At 33.7% G+C, this 20,613-nt stretch overlaps 1 protein-coding gene across 4 annotated transcripts in view; it reads left to right on the top strand.

Moving 5' to 3' along the window:
• FSTL5 (follistatin like 5) overlaps positions 1-20,613 on the top strand; it is a 715,161-nt gene that overhangs the window by 474,512 nt on the left and 220,036 nt on the right. For all 4 annotated transcript variants that reach the window (XM_044767022.2, XM_070505002.1, XM_044767023.2 and 1 more), the window contains exon 7: positions 5,533-5,699. In XM_044767022.2, the coding sequence (XP_044622957.2) occupies positions 5,533-5,699 (167 nt within the window). The remainder of the gene's footprint in view (positions 1-5,532; positions 5,700-20,613) is intronic.

Raw genomic sequence — 20,613 nt, 5'->3', positions numbered from 1 at the left:
ATAGATTATAGATTTAACTTCTATGTCAAAATTTATAAACTGAATTTTATTTTCATAATCATAATAAATGTTACAATCCCATTGTGTTTATTACTATTATATGTTATTTCTGCTCATTATCATCGTCTTTTCTCTTTTTTATGCCATGTTATCCTTGATTGTTTGCTAGATATTTTATTTTAAAAATTGTTTATACCAATGATTAAATGACTAAGATGATATTATCTTACTATAGAGAGGAAGGCTTTATGTTTTATGAGACATCTAGATAAAAGTGGGCTGCAGTCCATACATTCACTTATAGAGTGAAGCACCTGAAAGCCCTAACATGGAGAGGTACTCCATATTGTACCTATGTCATGTGCCTGAAGGAGCAAGAAGCCGCATAAGGGCATTTAGGCCTCTTAGTCATCTTCTCAAGATGGAAAAATTCCCAAAGCAATGTGTGACTCCAGGTGCAATTTCATCTCTCTAAGTTACACTTATCTTCAGAACGTCGGCTGGATAATTCCTTGCTGTCTTATCTCTTTCATGTTTTTAAAATATATTATTTGTGTTTAATTCAGTGTTGTTTATTTTTTGTATGTTGTTTTACTTCTTCAGTGGAAGAGTTAGTCCAAATTATCTAGTCCATTGCTATAGAAGGAAAGAAGTTTCTAGATCTCTTTTTAAATTTATTTTATTTTATAATAAAAATAATGTAAGCACACAATAATTTACAGATAAGCAATTAGTACCAAAAATTCTAGACTTTTTGTCATTATAATTTTGCATATAACTTGGTAGTCTAAATTAGGTAAGCATTAACAATTATTTTGAAATCACCAATTTTTTGACAAAAGATCCTATTAGAATTTCCCAGTTAGTTAAGCAGCTTGTCATTGAGTAATTGTGGGGTTTTTTTATTATAAGAATAATTAATTTATTCCAGATCATCTAGTATTTCTAAGTGTCTTATTTTGTGTGACGTCTTTCTGACTGAAGTGTTATATTATTATCTGCTTTCAATAGTAATTTCTTTAGTGGAGTAGAGAAGGGAAAAATAGATATTATCTGAAAATATTACTGATAAAATTCCTCTAGGCTTCATTCCTATAATAGAAAGTATAAGCATTATTAGGGCAATAATATTATGAGACTAGTATTTAAATAAATTTAATGAAATATTCAACATAAGTAAGTACTTAGGAACTTGAAATGATATTGGTATTTACAAGAACAGAATCCTGTTTATGATAAATTGTGTTGGTCTTATGATAAATTATGTTGTTCCCATGATTTTAGAAGAATTGATTTTCTATCAAAGTTATTAAAAATATATTTTTAAAAAATTCTTATTTTTGATTTATTCGAGGAAGATTAGCCCTGAGCTAATATCTGACACCAGCTCACCTCTTCTTTTGCTAAGAAAGATTGGCCCTGAGCTAACATCTGTGCCCATCTTCCTCTACTTAACACGTGGAATGCCTGCCACAGCATGGCTTCATGGGCAGTGCTAGGTCCATGCCTGGGATCTGAACCAGGGAACACCAGGCTGCTGAAGCAGAGTTCAAGAACTTAACCACTGTACCACCAGGCCAGCCCCTAAAATCAACTTTTTAACTGGTGTTTTACAAATATTCATAAAATTTTATTCCCTTTTTGTACTATTTAAAAATCACACACTATTTTTACTGAAGTTCCTCTTAGTATTTCCATCACCTAGTTGTTATTCAAATAAATGGTTCATGAATACCTACTTGCTGAAGTTGCAGTTGTGCTCAACTATACTCATCTCTCAGCCTCAGATTCTGCTGGAGAAGACTTACAACTTTTCATTCATTTGAAAGTAAGCTCTTAATGTTCCTCTAAGCCAAGTTGTGAAAATGAGAAAGTGCAGAAAGAGATCCACAAGGGCAAACCATTTTACTTGCCTCTTAGCTTCCTAAGTAAATCAAAAGAAAAAAGGTGGTCTGGAAATGGTATTAATAGTCTTCATAACATGAAATCAGGAAACACCACAGCTAGAGCTCTCTCTTTTTTTTTTTTCTTTAGAGGAAGATTAGCCCTGAGCTAACTGTTGCCAATCCTCCCCTTTTTGCTGAGGAAGACTGGCCCTGAGTTAACATCTGTGCCCATCTTCCTCCTCTTTATATGTGGCACCTACCACAGCATGGCTTGCCAAGCGGTGCCATATCTGCACCTGGGATCCTAACCTGTGAACCCTGGGCCGCCTAAGCGGAACGTTCGCACTTAACTGCTGCACCACCAGGCCAGCCCCTAGAACTCTGATTTCTTTCCTTGAATACTTAAGAGGGCTCAAATAGGAGGCAAAGTTTGTAGGTCAAAAGAAGTACGAAAGTGTTTCAAAAAACTCAGTGCCAACTGTTATACCTAGCCTATATGTTTTTACCTTTTATCAGGGCATCAGATGACTCTTGATATTATGTGATAGATGATTTTATTTAAAGAAGATCTTTTAAACGTGCATTATCATTGGAGCTAAAGGGATGGAAAAGCGTACTAAAATGATAGATGTTATTTGCTACAAAGCAGTTGTCTATACATAACTGGCATATGATATTTGTGGATAGAATGCTATAGAATGAAATATGTATATTTCATTAATGTATAGCTATGAAAATGTAGATTAATCATAATTGATAAAGAGTTAAATTTTCAGTATTTTTCCTTGAAACTCTTATTTCTAAACCAAAAACTACGATCACTCAAAGATACATAAACAGACACAACCAATAGCTCTTAAAATCAGTTTTAAATTGGTTTACAAATTGATTCATAGTTGTTGTTTCAGATTGTTAATGCATTTCTAGACATAATCACCATTTCTCCATAAAATGAATAAATTTGATGTTTTATAAGAATTTTATTTACTAGTAAAGCATTTTATATGAAATTTAGAGTATAAGAATAAAAATGTGTAACATTTGTGATTTTGTGAGATTAAATATTTGCTCTTTAATAACTATCAGAAAGACAAGTACAGATGAGCTTGAAAGTTTTCTAAATAAAAGAAATATTGCTGCTGAATTTATTTATAAAAAAGACCACTTTATTTTGAGAAGTAACAAGTGAACATAATTGGTTTTGGGTATGTAGCTCTATATAATACATTAGGGAAGATGTAAAACCTGTAGTATGAAATATGCAGGAAAAAATTCTAAAGGGTTTTCAAAATATAGATCATTGTTGAATAATACATACTACTGATTTAATTTAAAAAATCATTTTAAAATGTGCTCTCCAAATTAAAGAAAAAGTTTTTTCTGTGCATGTTAATATTCCCTGGGTGAATAGCAATTCTTGTTTCTAATTATGCATCCTCTAAAAAAATTACATTTTAGAAAATGTCCCCTGTAATGTTATGCCAAATATCAGCATTTATTCTAAGATGTTCATATTATCTAATTAGCATTGTAATGTATAACTACCAAAAGCACAACTAATTTGAATGGCCTGGGACCTAATACCAGATGTAGGAGGTTAGTGAAGAGATCCCAAGGTGGCTTAGTAGCAGTGGTATTTCTAAATGTCAGAATAGCCAATGCTAACACACTGTGTTTAGAACCAGATGTCTCATTATCTCTTACACGATTTTATGAGGAACCAGACGGTGAAATTCAGGAATGTTAATGGAAAATTATTAATAATTCTTATGTGATACTCTACATGATGTTATTACTTCTGTAATACTCTCTCTTCTGGTAAGTTTGTAATATTAAAAAGCACCATGAACACCACGTCTTCAAATTTCAAACTTTTCCTATGCATATTTGGTCAAACATATGTAAATATAAATGTATAGAACAGAATGAGTATTAAAGAAAAGCAGATCGAAAATATTACCTATGTTCTTATTACTCAGGAAACATTGAAATAAAATGTGAATATTGGATAAATGTTATCAGGGAACACTAAACTATCAATGCAAGGACTGAATAGGGTTCTTATTACCCGTTTCTATCATTGTTTTCAGTAATGTAATGACCAAAACAATAAAGTTGAGCTGGGTCTCTCTCATAGGGTGTTTCAATTTCAAACATGTGCCTACCCCCTTGTTTGACAACACAAAACAATAGTGACTTAACTATGGCTTTTAGATTTAGAAACCAGATTTTCTATAACAGAATTTAAGGGCCAGTCTATTTTGGTTGATTTTCATCAGATAATGGTATGGCAGCCAACGGTCCATGACAACAGAAATCACTTAACATTAACACTTAACACGTGCATGTGGGGGATTATACGTTCAATCTTGACCTTCTGATACAAAGATGTGTGGTATTTTTGAAATTACAATTTGTGGTGGTACCAAAAACTGAAAGAAGTGTTTATTGAATAGTTATAAAATTTATTTGATTGGCATTTCTCTTCCTCCTCAAGATGAAGACACATTTCAGAAAAAGAGAAAGGAAGGTAGAATGGTGAAGGGGAAGGAGGGGAGCCTGTGGAGGAGATAGCAATGATTGCACCTGATTATATTTATTAAAAATTAAAAGCCAACAACTTTCTTTACTCAAACCCCATGAAAAATATCATCAACCACAAGAAAGGAACAAAGGACAATAATTGTCCCTCTAATCCCATGGAAATTTAGTTGGAACAGGAATTGTGATATTTCTAACCTGGCTAAGACTGAACAAGTCAAAATGCAAGACTCAGTCACACTGTAGAAAAGATAGAGTCTGAAAGTCAGCTGAAAACTAAAGGGCCATTTTCACATTGATGAAAACTGCTAGGATTATCTCACTCATCTCTCATGAAAATGGACCACGGCAGAGTTGTTAATTCCCATAGTTGATAAGGATTGTCTGAAAACAGAAAGGGGAAGCCAGATTCAGATTACAAATGGTATTTTCTGTTTCGGCATAATTATTAGGAGAAATGTGTTCAATGGTTAGTTAAAAAACTAATATTCAACTATAAAACTTAAGGATCAGGAAGGGACTGTACTGTACCAACTCTGTCTGATAAAGGCAGCTGTCAGAGTTTCACTTAATTGTGCTTGGTTGGTGAACATCAGTTTTTCCTCCTTCACCTTCCCAAATAAATCTTATTCCTTTAGAGTCAATTTATGTTTCCCAGCATAATGAGGCATTTTACCCATTCAGCTATGCTAGTGTTCTCTGAAGCCAGCCAGCAATGATGTCACCTCACCTATAATATAAATCTATCAGTGAATAAACAAAATAATTTTTATTTCAATGCCGATGACACATTGCATGTCAATTTGGCAGTTAAATAATTTATCTCTCTTTTGGGTGCAATCTGCCAGGCTTATTATAACTCTACCTCTGATATTCATTTCATGTTTAATAGTTCTTTGCCTCGTGAGAATGCTTGTCAATCAATTAAATTGAAATGTCATTCTGACCTTTTATTGGAAACAATTTCTTTTTTTTATTCCATCACAAGCTTTTTTTCCATTTTATTCAAATTAAAAGCCTTAATTACTAGTATTCAGAAACTTTATACTAATTAACCTTACAAAACTACGTGCTCATCAACACTACTGACACTTTCTCTTTACAGAGGTTATCCAGCTGAGTCTGCCTGAAGATCAGAAACTAAGCGTTACAGCAGCAACCGTGGGACAAAGTGCTGTGCTGAGCTGTGCCATTCAGGGAGCCCTGAGACCCCCCATCATTTGGAAAAGGAACAATATCATTCTAAACAATTTAGACTTGGAAGACATCAATGTGAGTACATAAATAGGTGCTGTTTTATGATTTGTGTGTTTGATGTGATAAATTCGAGCCTTTGTGGAGTCTAAGGAGCTTAATGAATATTGGATGTAGAGTAGAAGAGAATTATTGAAACATTGGCATATCCATCCTGTTGACTGGAAGGTGCATTATGGATCGTTTGAAATTACCCAAACCACTTGTATGGGTGTGATAAGAAGATTATGTAGCACTGTGTTTGTTGGATCACACTGAGTTGAAACACAAAGGTCTGACTGTCAAAATTTTTATAATTACCAGCAATTAATCCCTATGTATTTGCTGTTACAACTGAGCAACAGACTACAGTTTGTGAAGTGTTAAAGTGGGTAAAAGCAGTTTTTGCTTCAAATACTTCATGTTTATTAGAAACAGTAAATATTAATCAAACAAATAAATGGCTTATTTTTGTGGAATGAATGAACATGTTTCTCCACTCAGGTTCACTCCTAGAGCTTCAGAATCTAAACTCAGTTCAACAAGGTGCAGCTCTAAAGGTGAAATGAAAACAGAACAAACTCCAGCGTATTCATCTGTTCCTTTTATGCTATCTGTTTAAAGTGAACATCCTCCTAGATCATGAAAAGAAGTAAAAATCATGTGTTATGGCATGTCCATGGAAATGAGGTGGGGCGGTCTTTTGCTTTAGTGATTTTGGGGTTTTATAACCTCTTTGTACATAAATTTCAGTATTTTTTATCATCGCTCAAGAAAGCTATCATCCATCCACTTGTTCTTTGCTGCTTCATAAAGAACCTTTAAAACGCAGGGCTGAGGGAGTCACTCCTATGTGTTGCATCTTGCTAATAATGTCGTTTAAAGTCTTCAAATAATTCAAAAACAGAAAGCTTCTCCAATTTTAATTTTTTTTATTTTGATAAAATTTTCCTAAATTTGCATCTGAGAACTTATCCCAGAGACTCTATGTAGAATAATGTTTAATTCTCTAAGATATTAAGGACATTGTGCCATAGAACAGCTATAATCTCAGGAGCATTCGAGATTGTTTGAGAGGTATGGCCCTAGACAAAATCATCCTGGGTTTGTTTTATGGATTATTATGTTACATTTTATCATTTATTTTCTACTCCATCCTTACATTCAAGCTTTCCATTATTATTTTCAAGAAGCCCATATGGTCTATGGTGCTGTGGTTTGAATATCTCAAAATAAGCTAAGGTGAATTGTTTTCAAGAATAAGGAAGAACATACTATAAGTGATATTCTGTGGACAATTTGCAAAAGTAGACACATTCTTGTACATAGATCTTGTAATTTATTTTGCTTACTTCCTAATGCTTGACTTTGTTCTACATACTGGAAATTATTAGAAAAATTATTATAGATAAGTTAGGTCTCTAAAATATATGTAAATAGTAACTAAATTGTGGCATCAGTAAACTGATTTTTATTGGATGAAGTTATTTTGAACACATTTCATGGAGCAGATAAATTTTAAGAATTTTAAAGAAAGTTTAATTTCACTTCAAGTTATATTTAATTAAGTTGAACAAGCATTCATAATCTATAGTGTACACATGACTACCAGCCTTTCAAATAGAACCACAGGGAATATCCAAAGACATCTTCTTTTTTTGGAGGAAGATTAGCCCTGAGCTAACATCCGCCACCAGCCCTCCACTTTTTGCTGAGGAAGATTGTCCCTGAGCTAACATCTGTGCCCATCTTCCTCTATTTTATATGTGGGATGCCTGCCACAGAATGGCCTGATAAGCGGTGCATATATCCACACCTGGCATCTGAACCGGTGAACCACAGGCTGCTGAAGTGGAATAGTGCATGAGCTCAACCACTGCCCCACCGGGCGGGCCCTCAAAGATATCTTTGAAAGAAAGGATATTTATTCAATTTCCCAGCATACTCCTGGTGTTTCCATTTAAGTACTATGACATCAACTGTCAAATTATCAAGATACATTTAAATGCATTTACCAATATAACCAAAATATGAATTAAAAAATTGTAAAATATCACTTTTGTATTTTGTTTTATACTTATTCCTGCTTAAAGTCTGCTAAAACAAGGACTTTACCATGTACATAAACAAAATATATGTGTGTAGTTAACCACATATATAGAGACAGTATATATACATATTCACTATACTATATAGTGTAGTATATATACATATGCACATGTAGTCAGTGTCATCTCTAGTGGACATCTGATGTATTTTCTGTTTACGCAACATATTTTGAACACTCCTTCAAATATTTTGGCAGTGCTTTGATTTTTGCTTCCCCAAGGTGACAACCAAAAATCTTACTTAATTGGCCTTCTTTGCAGTTAGGGAGCAGAAATGCGAATAGGGCTCTAACAAAGAAATTGCTGAACAAGACTTCATTTCATAAGCAAGAACAAGGAAATGCAGGCACTGTATAGAATTCACTCTCCCCATCCATCCTTCCTGGTGAGTCCTGTGGCAGCAGGATCCTATTTTCAAAGACATAGTGATCAAAGCTCTGGAGTTGGTTAGTGTCCAGCTTCAATGGGGTCTTCAATCAGCTGGTCTCAAAACGTGGCTTGTGCATCTTTCCTGGCTTCTCATTCTCCAAGACAGATGCTCTGCTCTCCTGGATATTCTATGACTTTCCTAATATTTTTATTAAATTCTTTTCCTGCTTAAAACTAGCTATAGTGGATTCTATCGTTTGCCATTAAGAATGTTGTCTAATTAATGTTTTGGATGTTAAGAAACACCTATAATTATGTATCTTTAAAGTGTATTTTTCACCGTTAGAGATGGATTTCTGATGTGTGAAAGATCAGGATGATCTTACTATAGTAGAATACATTCTCACCTTGTTTACAAGCAAAGAAAACTTTCAAAAAGTTCAGATATTGGTGAATTTTTATACCCTTTTGGTATGTTATCTATTTTCACTTAAGTGGATTTAATTCCCATTAAATTATGTAAAGTTAGAATTATAAATGCCTTTCATGTCAAAGGGAATGAGTGACAATTTGCAATATTCTTTCTGATTCTTTAATATATATTAGGGTTTAGTATACATTTCTTAGTCGATACATGAATACATTCTGATTATAAAAGATTAAAATAATATAGATGTATTATATCACAAAGCATACATCCCCTCACCTTTTATATCCACTTACTTCCATTCCCAAGTGTAGAAGAAATCCTGTGAGTACACTTTTAAATCCCCACGTGCATTGCAAATATAATGTTATTTATGTAATAGAATAGATTCATATTATGTCTCATTATCTCACTACCTCATTATTTCATTAGCCCTAAAAACAACTGCATGAAGCATTTACACATGTGGGGACTTATGCTAAGAGAGCCATTCACCCAAGGTTGGTGAGCTAAGAAGTGGTACAGCTGGGATGCTTACATGGCCTGGTGGACTCTGCATCATGAATGTAACCGTTGCATGGAAGTGAGATGTTCTGTGGTTTTCTTTGCCCTTTGGAAAATGTATCCCAAATAATTCTGGTCCCCATATATTACAGGTGGATTTGATACACTCTGCTGTTATATGTGGGCCTGATTGATATTCAATTGCTGTTTGAAACCTTTCATTTTGCCTGTCTTCTGTTTTGTCCCAAATGAACAAAAAGATACCACTGAACTGCGGGCAGCAGTATGGCACAGTGGCTTGCAACATGGACGGGGGATTCACACTCTCTGGGCTCCAATTAATACTGAGTCCCTTGGGAGTGATGTGTCCTCAAGCAAGATATTTAATCTACTTTATGCTCTAGCTCCTTTATCTGTAAATTGAATATAACAATAGAATGAACTCATTTTTGTATAAGAACTAATGAGATTAAGCATTTTAAAGCTGGTAACACTCTATGAGGCCCATTGTAAATGTTCAATTAAACAAGGTATTTTGTTTTCTCTTCTCTCTCCTCCTCCTCCTTCCGGTCTTCCTCTTTCTTCTCTTCCTCTTAATAAAGGGTTTCAAGGAGCAAAGTTCTAAAACATTCCTAAAACAATAGGAATTCAATGTTAAGATATTGTTAAGCTAATGTTAAGTCCCAAGGGACTTTGGGAACTCACAGGAAGTGCTGCAACCAAATTTTATCCAATTATAGCCACTGAAATTGAAAGATTTGTTTCTATTCAATTCAGGTTTAGGAATCATGCTGACTTATCTTCCTAGCAATCTGGTATTAATCCCTGCTCTAAAGATATGCCATTAAATTCACTCAGCTGCTATGCATTCATTCATTCATTTTCCTTTGTATGTGAGTCCTCAGTCCTCTTTCCACCCAAATTACTGATAAAGATAATTGGCTTATTTTGATCATCCTGTTTTAGGTGAAACTTGGCACACAAACTGCAATTCTGATATCACTGTGATTGAACCTGAGTCCTAATCCTGGTCTGATCAGGTGTGACCAGGGATGCAGATGAGGAGCTCAGACTTATGGAATATGACTCTCCTATTGAACTTACTGCTCTCCAGCTGTTGCCTGGTTTGCAAGTTCCCTTTGTAAGGGAAGCTGAATTAAGGATGATGAGGCAAGCGTAGAGACAAAGATAGAGATTTGAGAGAAACAGGAGGCAGAAAATAGAATTGGTGAACAGGATTGGCAGTCAGGAGTGAAGGAAGGAGAGGAGTTGAAATACAGCACTGTTTTGGATGTGTTGACTTTACCAAAACAATTTTCAGTAAGCGTTTGGATAGCAAATTTTTTGTTTTCATCTGGAAGAAATGAGGTATAAAAATCCTAGTCATTATTGTTTATGTCTTATTTATAATATCTGTAGTTTTTCACCATTCCTTAAGTTATGTTATAATCTGGTCTATATTCAACATTGAAATCAAATTATGTCATACCAACCTAGATTCCAATCCTAGTTTTGCCAGTTATTAGCTATGTGATTACAATGAATTGATTGAAGCAGTTTAAGCTTTAGTCTCTTTGTCTATAAAAGGAGAGATTATCATAAAATTCAATGAAACATACTAAATGTGCAATAAAATATTATTTCTTTTATCACTGTTGGTAGCTTGATTCAATATGGCATTGCTGATTATATTTAATAACAAATGAAAAGCCCGTAAAAATATTATTTCTTTGAAAATAAGCTGATTTAATTTATATTATTTTGGCTTTTAACAACGTTACAGGTAGATTTGCTAGACAAAATACAGAACTCCCAGGTAAATTTGAATTTCAGATATACAATAAACAATTTGTTATTATAGGTATGTACCAAATGTTAAATAGGTTACACTTACAGAATCATTACTTATAAAAATCATTCTTTATGTCTGAAATTCAACTTTAATTGAGTGTCATATTTAATTTGCTAAATCTGGCACTCTATATACCTGAAACTCAAATTGGTTTGAATACTACATTAGGCCACTTTCCTACAAATGATATTGTGGCTTTTATCACCAAGATTAAAAATTTGGACTACTAATGGTTCATGTGAATTTAAACCCTTGGCTTTGTAGATTCCTATTGTTTTCTTGTTCTTAGTGTTTGTTCCATGATTTTTGTTTTCTACATCCATCTAAACTGTGCTAGTAATTGTGTCCAGCACTGGGTAGAAGAGACTGGCAAAAATACTGGATTAAATGAGCAAAAGTTTATTCTTTCACAAAATACACTGTCCAGAGCTGGTATGACTGCTCCATGAAACATCTGGAACTCAATCTCCTATCTTTTTTTTTGGCATTCCAAGAGCATGGTTTTCGTCGTCAAGGTCATCTCAGAGTTCAAGAGGGCCATTGGAGCTCCAGCCACTAATCTATATTCCATCAATCTGTAATCCAGGCTCACAGCAGTACAAAGCAAGTGAAAGATAAATGGCACTTATTCCTGGAAGTCCCACAACTGTTCATAGGTGGCTGATGTGCAGTAACTGCAGTAACTGTACTAGGGAGGCTGGTAAACACAATCGTTCAGCCAGGCATCCTGCTCAGCCTTCTGTTACAAAGGAGGAACAGGAGAGCCATCTCTACTTCTCCATACAAGGCAATCTAAGCAGATAGAAGGTGTCTTACTGCATGCTTTTTTTTTGCCTTTCTGCATTGATTGAATATGATTATTCATCTGAACTCAAATCTGAGCAACTCTGCACACCATTTTTGTTCCTTCGGTAGTTATATCAGCCTTCAATTTATTTCTTTGATTGTTTTGCTTTGCTTTTATAGGCCTTTCCATAAATATTCTACCAACTGTTTTTTTCTTTTCCTTCAGTCTGATGATGTTTCCTTCTGCTCCTTCTTAAGATGGTTCTATCCCTCTAGCTTATTTGAAGTGATTCTTCTCATGTCCAGTTGATCTCCATTTAAAGCTAAGGATTCTGTTGAAAAAAAAATCACTCATAGAAAATAAAACAATTGAAACGATTCTTTAAATTCAAATCAGAATCCAACTGCAGGTGTGGCAGCTCGCCATGTTACTAGGTTTTTTAAAATGCTAGATTTTCTAGCGCACAGCTGACAAAGCAAACACTGGGAGATAATGTATCAAAGCATAATAAATAAAATTTTCCTTATATGTCTGGATTTTTAAAGCCATTAAGGCTTAATATAGAATATTATACCTTTTTCTGATAAAAAAAGTTTCAGGAAATGTACTGTACTTCAAATTTAGAAGTAAAATCCCCAAGTCATAAAGGAACGATTTAGTAGAAGAGAATTCTGGCTTTGTCACTCAACTTGAATATTTAAAGCAGTGTAAAACTATAAATGTATGAATTTTACATTTTTTTCTTTTTATACTTTTTAACTTTTTTTTAAAGTTAACTTTTTTTACTTTTCCCCTTACGTGTATGAAAGATCTCATATGTAAGAAAGGGGCATTTTTACCCTTTAGGCTGTTCAACTGTAACAGATCCCAAATAATATATCACCAATAAAAATAACTTAATTAGCAAGATTTCATTTTAACTTTTTAGAAACCTACAGTGTTGTCTTTTAATATGGGACATAGAGTATGCTGTCCAAACTAGTTATTTAAAAATAAGGCTATTGACCTTTATTCTTCTCTAGACTATAAACAATCCATTTCTCTTTCTCCCTCAGCTCAAAATGTCTGTAAAATAATACATCATTCATCATGTAATTTTTATCAGTAATTCATTTTTAATATAAGCCTGGGGCTATTGCGGCTCTTAAAATCCAGTGGAATCAGAGAATATTTATGATTCAAAATCTTTCAAGCCGGATAAAGCAGGAAGCATTGGCATGGCCAAGGAAATTGAATTTCTTCCACAAATATAAAACATGCAACATGCATTCATTTTTCACCTAAATATATGTCATATAGTTACAATACTAGTTGCTAAATTGGTGAAATTGCATGTGGTCATAAATGGTGCCTAAGAGTGAGCTGCTTTAAAGTGAATATTATCCCTAAATTACTTTTTTCTTCTGATATAACAGAGCACTGCCTATTACAATTTACTTCTCAAAAACGTCTTAAAATTGGTAATTTAAAAATTGTCTGTTTGTTTTTAGACTCCACATGTAAGTGAGATCATACAGTATTTTTCTTTCTCTGTTGGCCTTATTTTGCTTAGTGTAATGTCTTCAAGGTCCATCCATGTTGTCACAAACGACAGTATTTCCTTGATTTTTACAGCTGAATAATATTATGTTATACATCCATACACACACACATACATATACATATCTATACCACAATTTCTTAGTCCTTTCATGCGTCAGTGGACACTTCGGTTGTTTACATTTCTTGGCTATTGTAAACAATGCTGCTATGAACATGGAGGTGCAGATACCTTTTAGAGTTAGCGTTTTTATTTCCTTTGGATGTATTCCCAGAAGTGAAATTGCTGGATCATATGGCAGTTCTATTTTTAATTTTTTGAGGATCCTCTAAAATGTTTTCCGTAGTGGCTGTACCAATTTACAATCCCCCCAATAGTGCACAAGGGTTCCTCTTCTCCTCATCCATGCTAGCATTTGTAATCTCTTGTGTTTTTGATGATGGCCATTCTAATAGGCATGAATTGATATCTCATTGTGGTCTTAATTTGCATTTCCCTAATGACTAGTGATATTGAGCATTTTTTTTCGTGTACTTGTTGGCCCTTCATATATCTTCTTTGGAGAAATGTCTATTCAGATCCTTTGCCCATTTTTACATTGGGTTATTTGGCATTTTTACTATAGAGTTATTTTAGTTTTTAATGTATTTTGGATATTAAACACCCTTGTCAGATATATGTTTTGCAAATACTTTTTTCCCATTCCATAGGTTGTGTTTCTACTTTGTTTATGGTTTCTTTTGCTGTGCAGGAGCTTTTTACTTTGATGTAGGCCCACTTGTTTATTCTTGATATTGTTGCTTGTGCTTTAGGTGTGATTTCAAAATATCATTACTAAGAAGCACGTCAAGGAACTTTGTTCCTAAGTTTTCTTCTAGGAGTTTCATGAGTTCAGATCTTACATTTAAGTCTGTAATCCATTTCCAGTTAATTTTTGTGAGTGGTGTAAGACCTGGGTCCAGATTCATTCTTTTACATGTGGATATCCAATTATTCTAGCACCATTTATTGAAGAGACCATCTTTTCTCCATTGAGTATTCTTGGCTGCTTTGTCAAACATTAGTTGATGATATCTTTTCTTCTTATTTTTTAATTTTAGTTTCAGGGTTTAAAATTTTGGAAGATCATGTTATTTAAATAAGTTTATGAGGAATATTAATATGGAAATATGGCTTTGCTATGATTTTTATTTTACTGAGAATCTTGTCTAAATAACTATCTAGATCCTTAAATTGATGAAGCATGTTTTTTCAAGTTTTTTTCATCATGTCTTTGAAGCCATGCTTTCAATTACTATCTTTAAGCTGATACATTCCAAGTTATACGTCTACTTGAAATTTCTCTTCTGAGTACCATTTCCTTTATTTGAATGTGCAAAATTCAAAGTAGTATCTTTCTTCTAAAACCTAGAACATTTGCAGTGTTTTGTATTCCATGTAAACACAGCCATAAAACTGAGTCCTCTTAGAGTTCTCTCTTAATTTATTCCTCAAATTTAATCTGTCACAAAACTTTGATAATTTGACTTTTTAATTTATTTTAAAGCCATTTGGCCATCTCATTTCTACTATGGCAGCTTTAGTTTAAGCTCTTATAATTTCTCACCTTCAAACTTTATCCTTGTCTGCTGAGACTGCCCCTTCACTTTAAACTTGCACTTCATATTACAGCCAGATAGATCTTCACAAAATTTACATCTGGCCATTTCATTTTCCTTTTTAAGACCCTTTAATGGCTTCTTGTAGCTTGCAGGAAGAAAGAAAAGATTAAAATTCTTTAGCATATTCTAGGAATTTCTCTACTAATTCTTCCTATTGTTCACCCACATTCACTCTTTACACAAACTCTCCAAAACACTAGATGTTCTTTGTATTGTGTTATTACTATTGTCAACCTGGAACACATTCTTCTCTCTACTGGGAAACCTTCTCTTGTCCCTTTCGTCTACCTAAGTCCAGTGTGTCCTTTAAAAATAAATAGCCATGTATTATGTTTAAACTTGACTTTTTTTAAAGTTTTATGTCCAGTAACTACAGTATTTGTTATATCACAATAAAACTATTAATATTCTTGCCTTTCTTCTCTGGACTAGAAACTCAGAGCACAAGGACTTTTACCTATTCAACTTTGTATTATGATATTAGCACTGTACTGTCACATAGGAGCGACTCAGTTTTTAAATGCTCAAGTAACAAATGACAGTGATATTCCTTATATTCACAATTATGCACTATTGAGTTTATTCATGGACTTTTTATACTTAAAATCTTGCTAGGGATTTTATTTATTTACTGTAGCCACATACAGGATTATCAATCAACTGATGTTTATTAGCAATCAATCATTTAAGCCTAGCATAGCTCAACAATTTCTAGATTCAATTTCTTTAATAACATTTCTCATTAAGCATATCGATTTTTTTACTACAGCTTCAATTTAATCTTGTATCATATGCAATAAGGTGGACAAGAAAAAGATGAAGGCCAGCCCGATGGCACAGCAGTTAAGTGCACACGTTCCATTCGGCAGCCCGGGGTTCCCTGATTGGGATCCCGGGTGCAGACATGGCACCACTTGTCAAGGCATGCTGTGGTAGGTGTCCCACATATAAAGTGGAGGAAGATGTGCACAGATGTTAGCTCAGGACCAGTCTTCATCACCAAAAATAGGAGGATTAGCGGCAGATGTTAGCTTAGGGCTAATCTTCCTCAAAAAAACAAAAAAAAGAAAAAAAATGAGACGGGAAATGCATATTTGGTCATAGTTTAATCTTTATGCATTCAGTAAATATTGATTTAACTGCTGCACTTTTCCAGGCACTCAGCTAAATGCTGAGGATATACCTATAAGAGACATCATTCCAGTCTTCAAAATCTCACAGATTAAAGGAATCAAAAAAAAAAAAAAGGAACTGCATTACATTCCATTTGATAATGCAATATGAAACAAATTCAGAAATATATACATTAATATATGTATATTCTCTTATTTTTGTGTGAGGAAGATTGGCTAACATCTGTTGCTAATCTTCCTCTTTTTACTTGAGGAAGATTGTCACTGAGCTAACATCTGTGCCAGTCTTCAGCTGTTTTATGTGGGATGTCACCACAGCATGGCTTGAAGAGCTGTGCTAGGTTCACGCTTGGGATCTGAAACTGTGAACCCTGGGCCACTGAAGTAGAGCATGCAAACTTAACCACTACACCACCAGGTTGGCCCCAACAATAGTAGATTTTATATACAAATATATAAAGAATAGAAAAGGGCAGTCAAATTTAAGTCTCCAGAGTCATAGAATACTTGTAAGTATACACTAGTCTTGCAGTTTTGATGACAGCTAGATGAAGTGGTGGTGGATAGGTATTCTTGGGAAAGGGTACAGCAGGTTTGAGATACCGTGGTGCTTTCGGTGAAGTACAAGTGCCTTGTTATTTCTAAGAGTAAGCAAAAATAGTAGATTAATAAAGGCTTGAATATATTAAATAAAATCAGGTTTTTATATTTGATTATAGAGCTGTACATGTACCTTTATAACATACAATACAATGATAACGGTTGATGAATGCTTAATATTTACCAAGCACTGTAATTTGTCATTTTCAAAAGTATATTAACTCATTTATTTCTCAACACAAGACCTATGTAAACCAACGTATCTAAACCCAAACATGAGATGATGTTTAAATTGATTTTTAACTGCATAATTTCAATAATAACTTTTGTTCTCTTTATAGTTTATCTATCCCAAGTCACCTTGGGTCATATATGCAGATGGAACCATAATTTAAACAAATAATACATTTAGAAAATTTTAAGCAACTTTTCAGTTCTGTAGCAAAGGAGAATAGGAAGCACCGTTCAAAGGGTACAGAGCTTCTGCCGAGCGATCTTACAAACCCCCTAAAGTACAGACCATCATTTCACAGTAGACTTTCCATTGCCTTCTAGTTTCAGTTCCTTTTCTTTCTAACGTTTTAAATAATTCCCAGCTTGTGAGAGATACATCTGCTACAAAATTTACTTTTAAAAGTGTATAATTGCTTCACAACTGCCAAGAATCATAAGGTTTATAATCAAAGTCATCACATAATGGAAGGCATAAGAGACGAAGGAGAATTTTTTATACAGAAAGACAACAGTCAATTTAATAGTAATTGTTGATTCTTATTTTTTTGTCTTTCTCCTTTGTGCAAGAGGAAAAGTTACAGTTTAATCTGAAATAAAGAAACAGCATTATAGACATTTTATCTTGTAATAGTATCCAGATAAACTATCAACATTATGCTTCTGAGTACTCAATGTTTGAGAGAGAGGAATTTAAGAAGGCTGTCAGAAGTGATTAACCAAAGAGAAAAGAAGTTATAAAACATCCCGTTTTGTTGTTCCTTCACTGATTTCTTATTTTATTTCTGTTCAATTAGCAGGGTTTGGCAGAGGCTGGAGACTTATCATATATTTTCTTCCTAACAGTATACACTATTAAAATTAGACAAGGGAATAAAAATACTATTAATAAAGAACTCTTTTTTGCTCACTCAAAGAACTTGATGCAGAGGTGTATGGCATCAAAGTTATGTTAGCAAAGCATGTTAATTGGCAATTGCTTATAAACTACTGTTTTTCCTCCTATATTTGTGATGAATAACTCTAGTAAGCATACTCAAATTTATATAACTAATGTTCAAGCATATTTATACTGACATTATCACGATTCATAAAACCTTCTTTCACTTGATCTTAACCAAAAGGTGGAGAAGCAATAAAACCTTCCTTCAATGGAGAAAATGCATTGTGATTTTACAACTTTTGTCTAAAAATAATAAACCAGCTATAGTCCAGAAGGAAGATATTAATCTCTCTCTTATTTTATTCATTTCTATTCCACTACACCATATTTAAGTCCAATAATTTGACTCGAATGTGCTTCTTCAACAACTTCTCAATGAATTTTTACAGTCAACAAATATGTGTGAGTTTATGGTAGGGGAGGTATTTTATAATCTATGATTCTAGAGTTTATAGATGTAATATTTATTTTAATTTATGGCAAGAAAAATTGTGACATCAAAAATAAAGAAAATCTTCAGTGGATTTCCATTGTGTGTATGAAGTGAACAGGACAATTTATTTTTTAGAGAGAAATAAACTGGGATAAGCATGGTTACAATCATATACAGTCACATGCTGCGTAACATTTTGTTCAGCGACAGACCACAGATACGAAGGTGGTCCCATTAGATTGGTACCATATAGCCTAGGTTTGTAGTAGGCTATATGTGTAGCTTTGTGTAAGTATACTCTATGATGTTTGCACAAAGACAAGATCATCTAATGACACATTTCTTAGAAAGTATTCCTGTCAAGTGACACATGACCATATTATGACATTGGTTCATGTTCTGAGTTAAGGTAATTAGAGAGCCCTTTTTGGCAAATTATTTAGAGCCAATTGCTTGAGATAATGTATCAGCGACGTTACAAAACTACGTAATAATGACACATCGTCCAAAGTCATATTGAAGTATGATGTGACACTCCCACCTAAGGGTTATTTAATTTTCTACGGATGTATCTTTGTTTGCCCATTGACTACTGATTAGGGCACAGACTCTATGAATATACATGTTAACTTGTATATATGTTGTCCAAAAAAAAGATGCAAATGGTTTCTGTTCTATAGAAAACATAACTCCAAAATAATTGTTTTATTGTCCTGTAGAGCATTAATCACTTGTGTCTAACTTAACAAATCTATGTCAGCATGCATGCCTTTCCCAAATTACATAAATCTCTTCTCTTTAAGTAGACATTGAACTGGCTTTACCATCTTGCTGGTTCCCCCATTAAAAATATAAATAAATCGTGGTCTTATGCTTATTGTATATTTGTATAAGAACTTTGTTTTAACTCTTTTACAATTACATTTCAACAACGTTTTAAGCCCCGTACATCTGTGGTTCCTACACACTCCAGCACAATATTGTGATAAGATATACTTTTTACTTCCTGCAATTTAACTGAATAAAAGAAGCAGCTATTATTTATACAATTTAGTGATAAAATTTGGTACTAGGAACAGCTTCTTTTGTGAGGTAGGGGTGGAGGGACCTTAGACGTTTCTACTATTTTAAGACATTTAGAGACCTTAGCATAATCCCTGGCCTAACGGAGATGCACCCATGAAACCCCTAAATCATTGCTCTGTCATTTCCTAGGTAACTGGATGCTGGCAAGACATGGAATCTCTTTAAATCACAACTTTCTTATTTGTAAAGAAAATAACAGATGCCCCAGTAAATTGCCTTACAGATTTGTGAAAAAAATTCTATTAAACAAAACATACATCTTTAGACTAACACTAGATAAATAGTAGAAATTTGTGAAGATTTATTTCTCTTCCCTCACAGGAACATTTACTCTATTCCTTTTGTCCTCACTTAAATTCCCTTGTTCATTTGCTGATAAGATTTTATCCTATTATATCTGAATATTTTATTAATCAAAGGACTGAAAAAAATCAACTTTTAAATAAATTAGAGAAAGTATGTATAACCCCAATGAATATTTCATAAGAATATGTATGATTCACCTTCTAACTGAAAAATGCCAAACTAATTGTTAAGAAAATGTTCTTTATATCTCAGACACTTAATATTACATAAATATATTTTCCTTGACACAAATTCATAGAGTAGACTATACAAGCAGCACTCTATAGAAGAATAGCCAAAGAATAAAACCAGTAATTAAAGCAATTTGAGTAAGAAATTTCACCATATCATTTAAGTGGGAACTCAGATAAAGCATATCCTTTAAGTCTTGATTTATTCCATCCTATTTCTCATTGAAAGTTACCTCCTGTTTAGAAATGCATCAAAGTTATAGTTGGTTCACATACAATTTATTTTAGTGTGTGACAAGGTCACTTCCAACTTCAGCGAAAACAACCTTCTTTAACTGATTGACCTGGCACTGCACAGGGGGAACTCTGTTTTTTCAGAGGGAAATAGATTCAAGTAAACATGGTTGCAATGGTATATTTAGACACTGGTGTGTACTTTGTTCAAAGTCCTGAAAATTTATATCATTTAAAGGCTAATAATATTTTTTTCTAAGTAAATTAAATAACTACATATTCTTTGAGCTAGCATCTGTACCAATCTTCCTCTATTTTGTATGTAGGACACCACCACAGAATGGCATGATGAGCAGTGTGCAGGTCCATGCCTGGGATCCGAACCCACGAAACCCAGGCTGCTGAAGCAGAGTGTACGAACTTAACCACTATGCAACCAGGCCAGCCACAATCTTCCTCTATTTTGTATGTGGTCGCTGCCACAGCATGGCTGCCAACGAGTGGTGTAG

The sequence above is a fragment of the Equus asinus genome, chromosome 3 (genome assembly GCF_041296235.1).
Source record: "Equus asinus isolate D_3611 breed Donkey chromosome 3, EquAss-T2T_v2, whole genome shotgun sequence".
In the NCBI taxonomy this organism is placed as follows: domain Eukaryota; kingdom Metazoa; phylum Chordata; class Mammalia; order Perissodactyla; family Equidae; genus Equus; species Equus asinus.
Note: the sequence above shows the minus strand (reverse complement) of the source record. Positions and strands in the feature narration are given on the sequence as shown.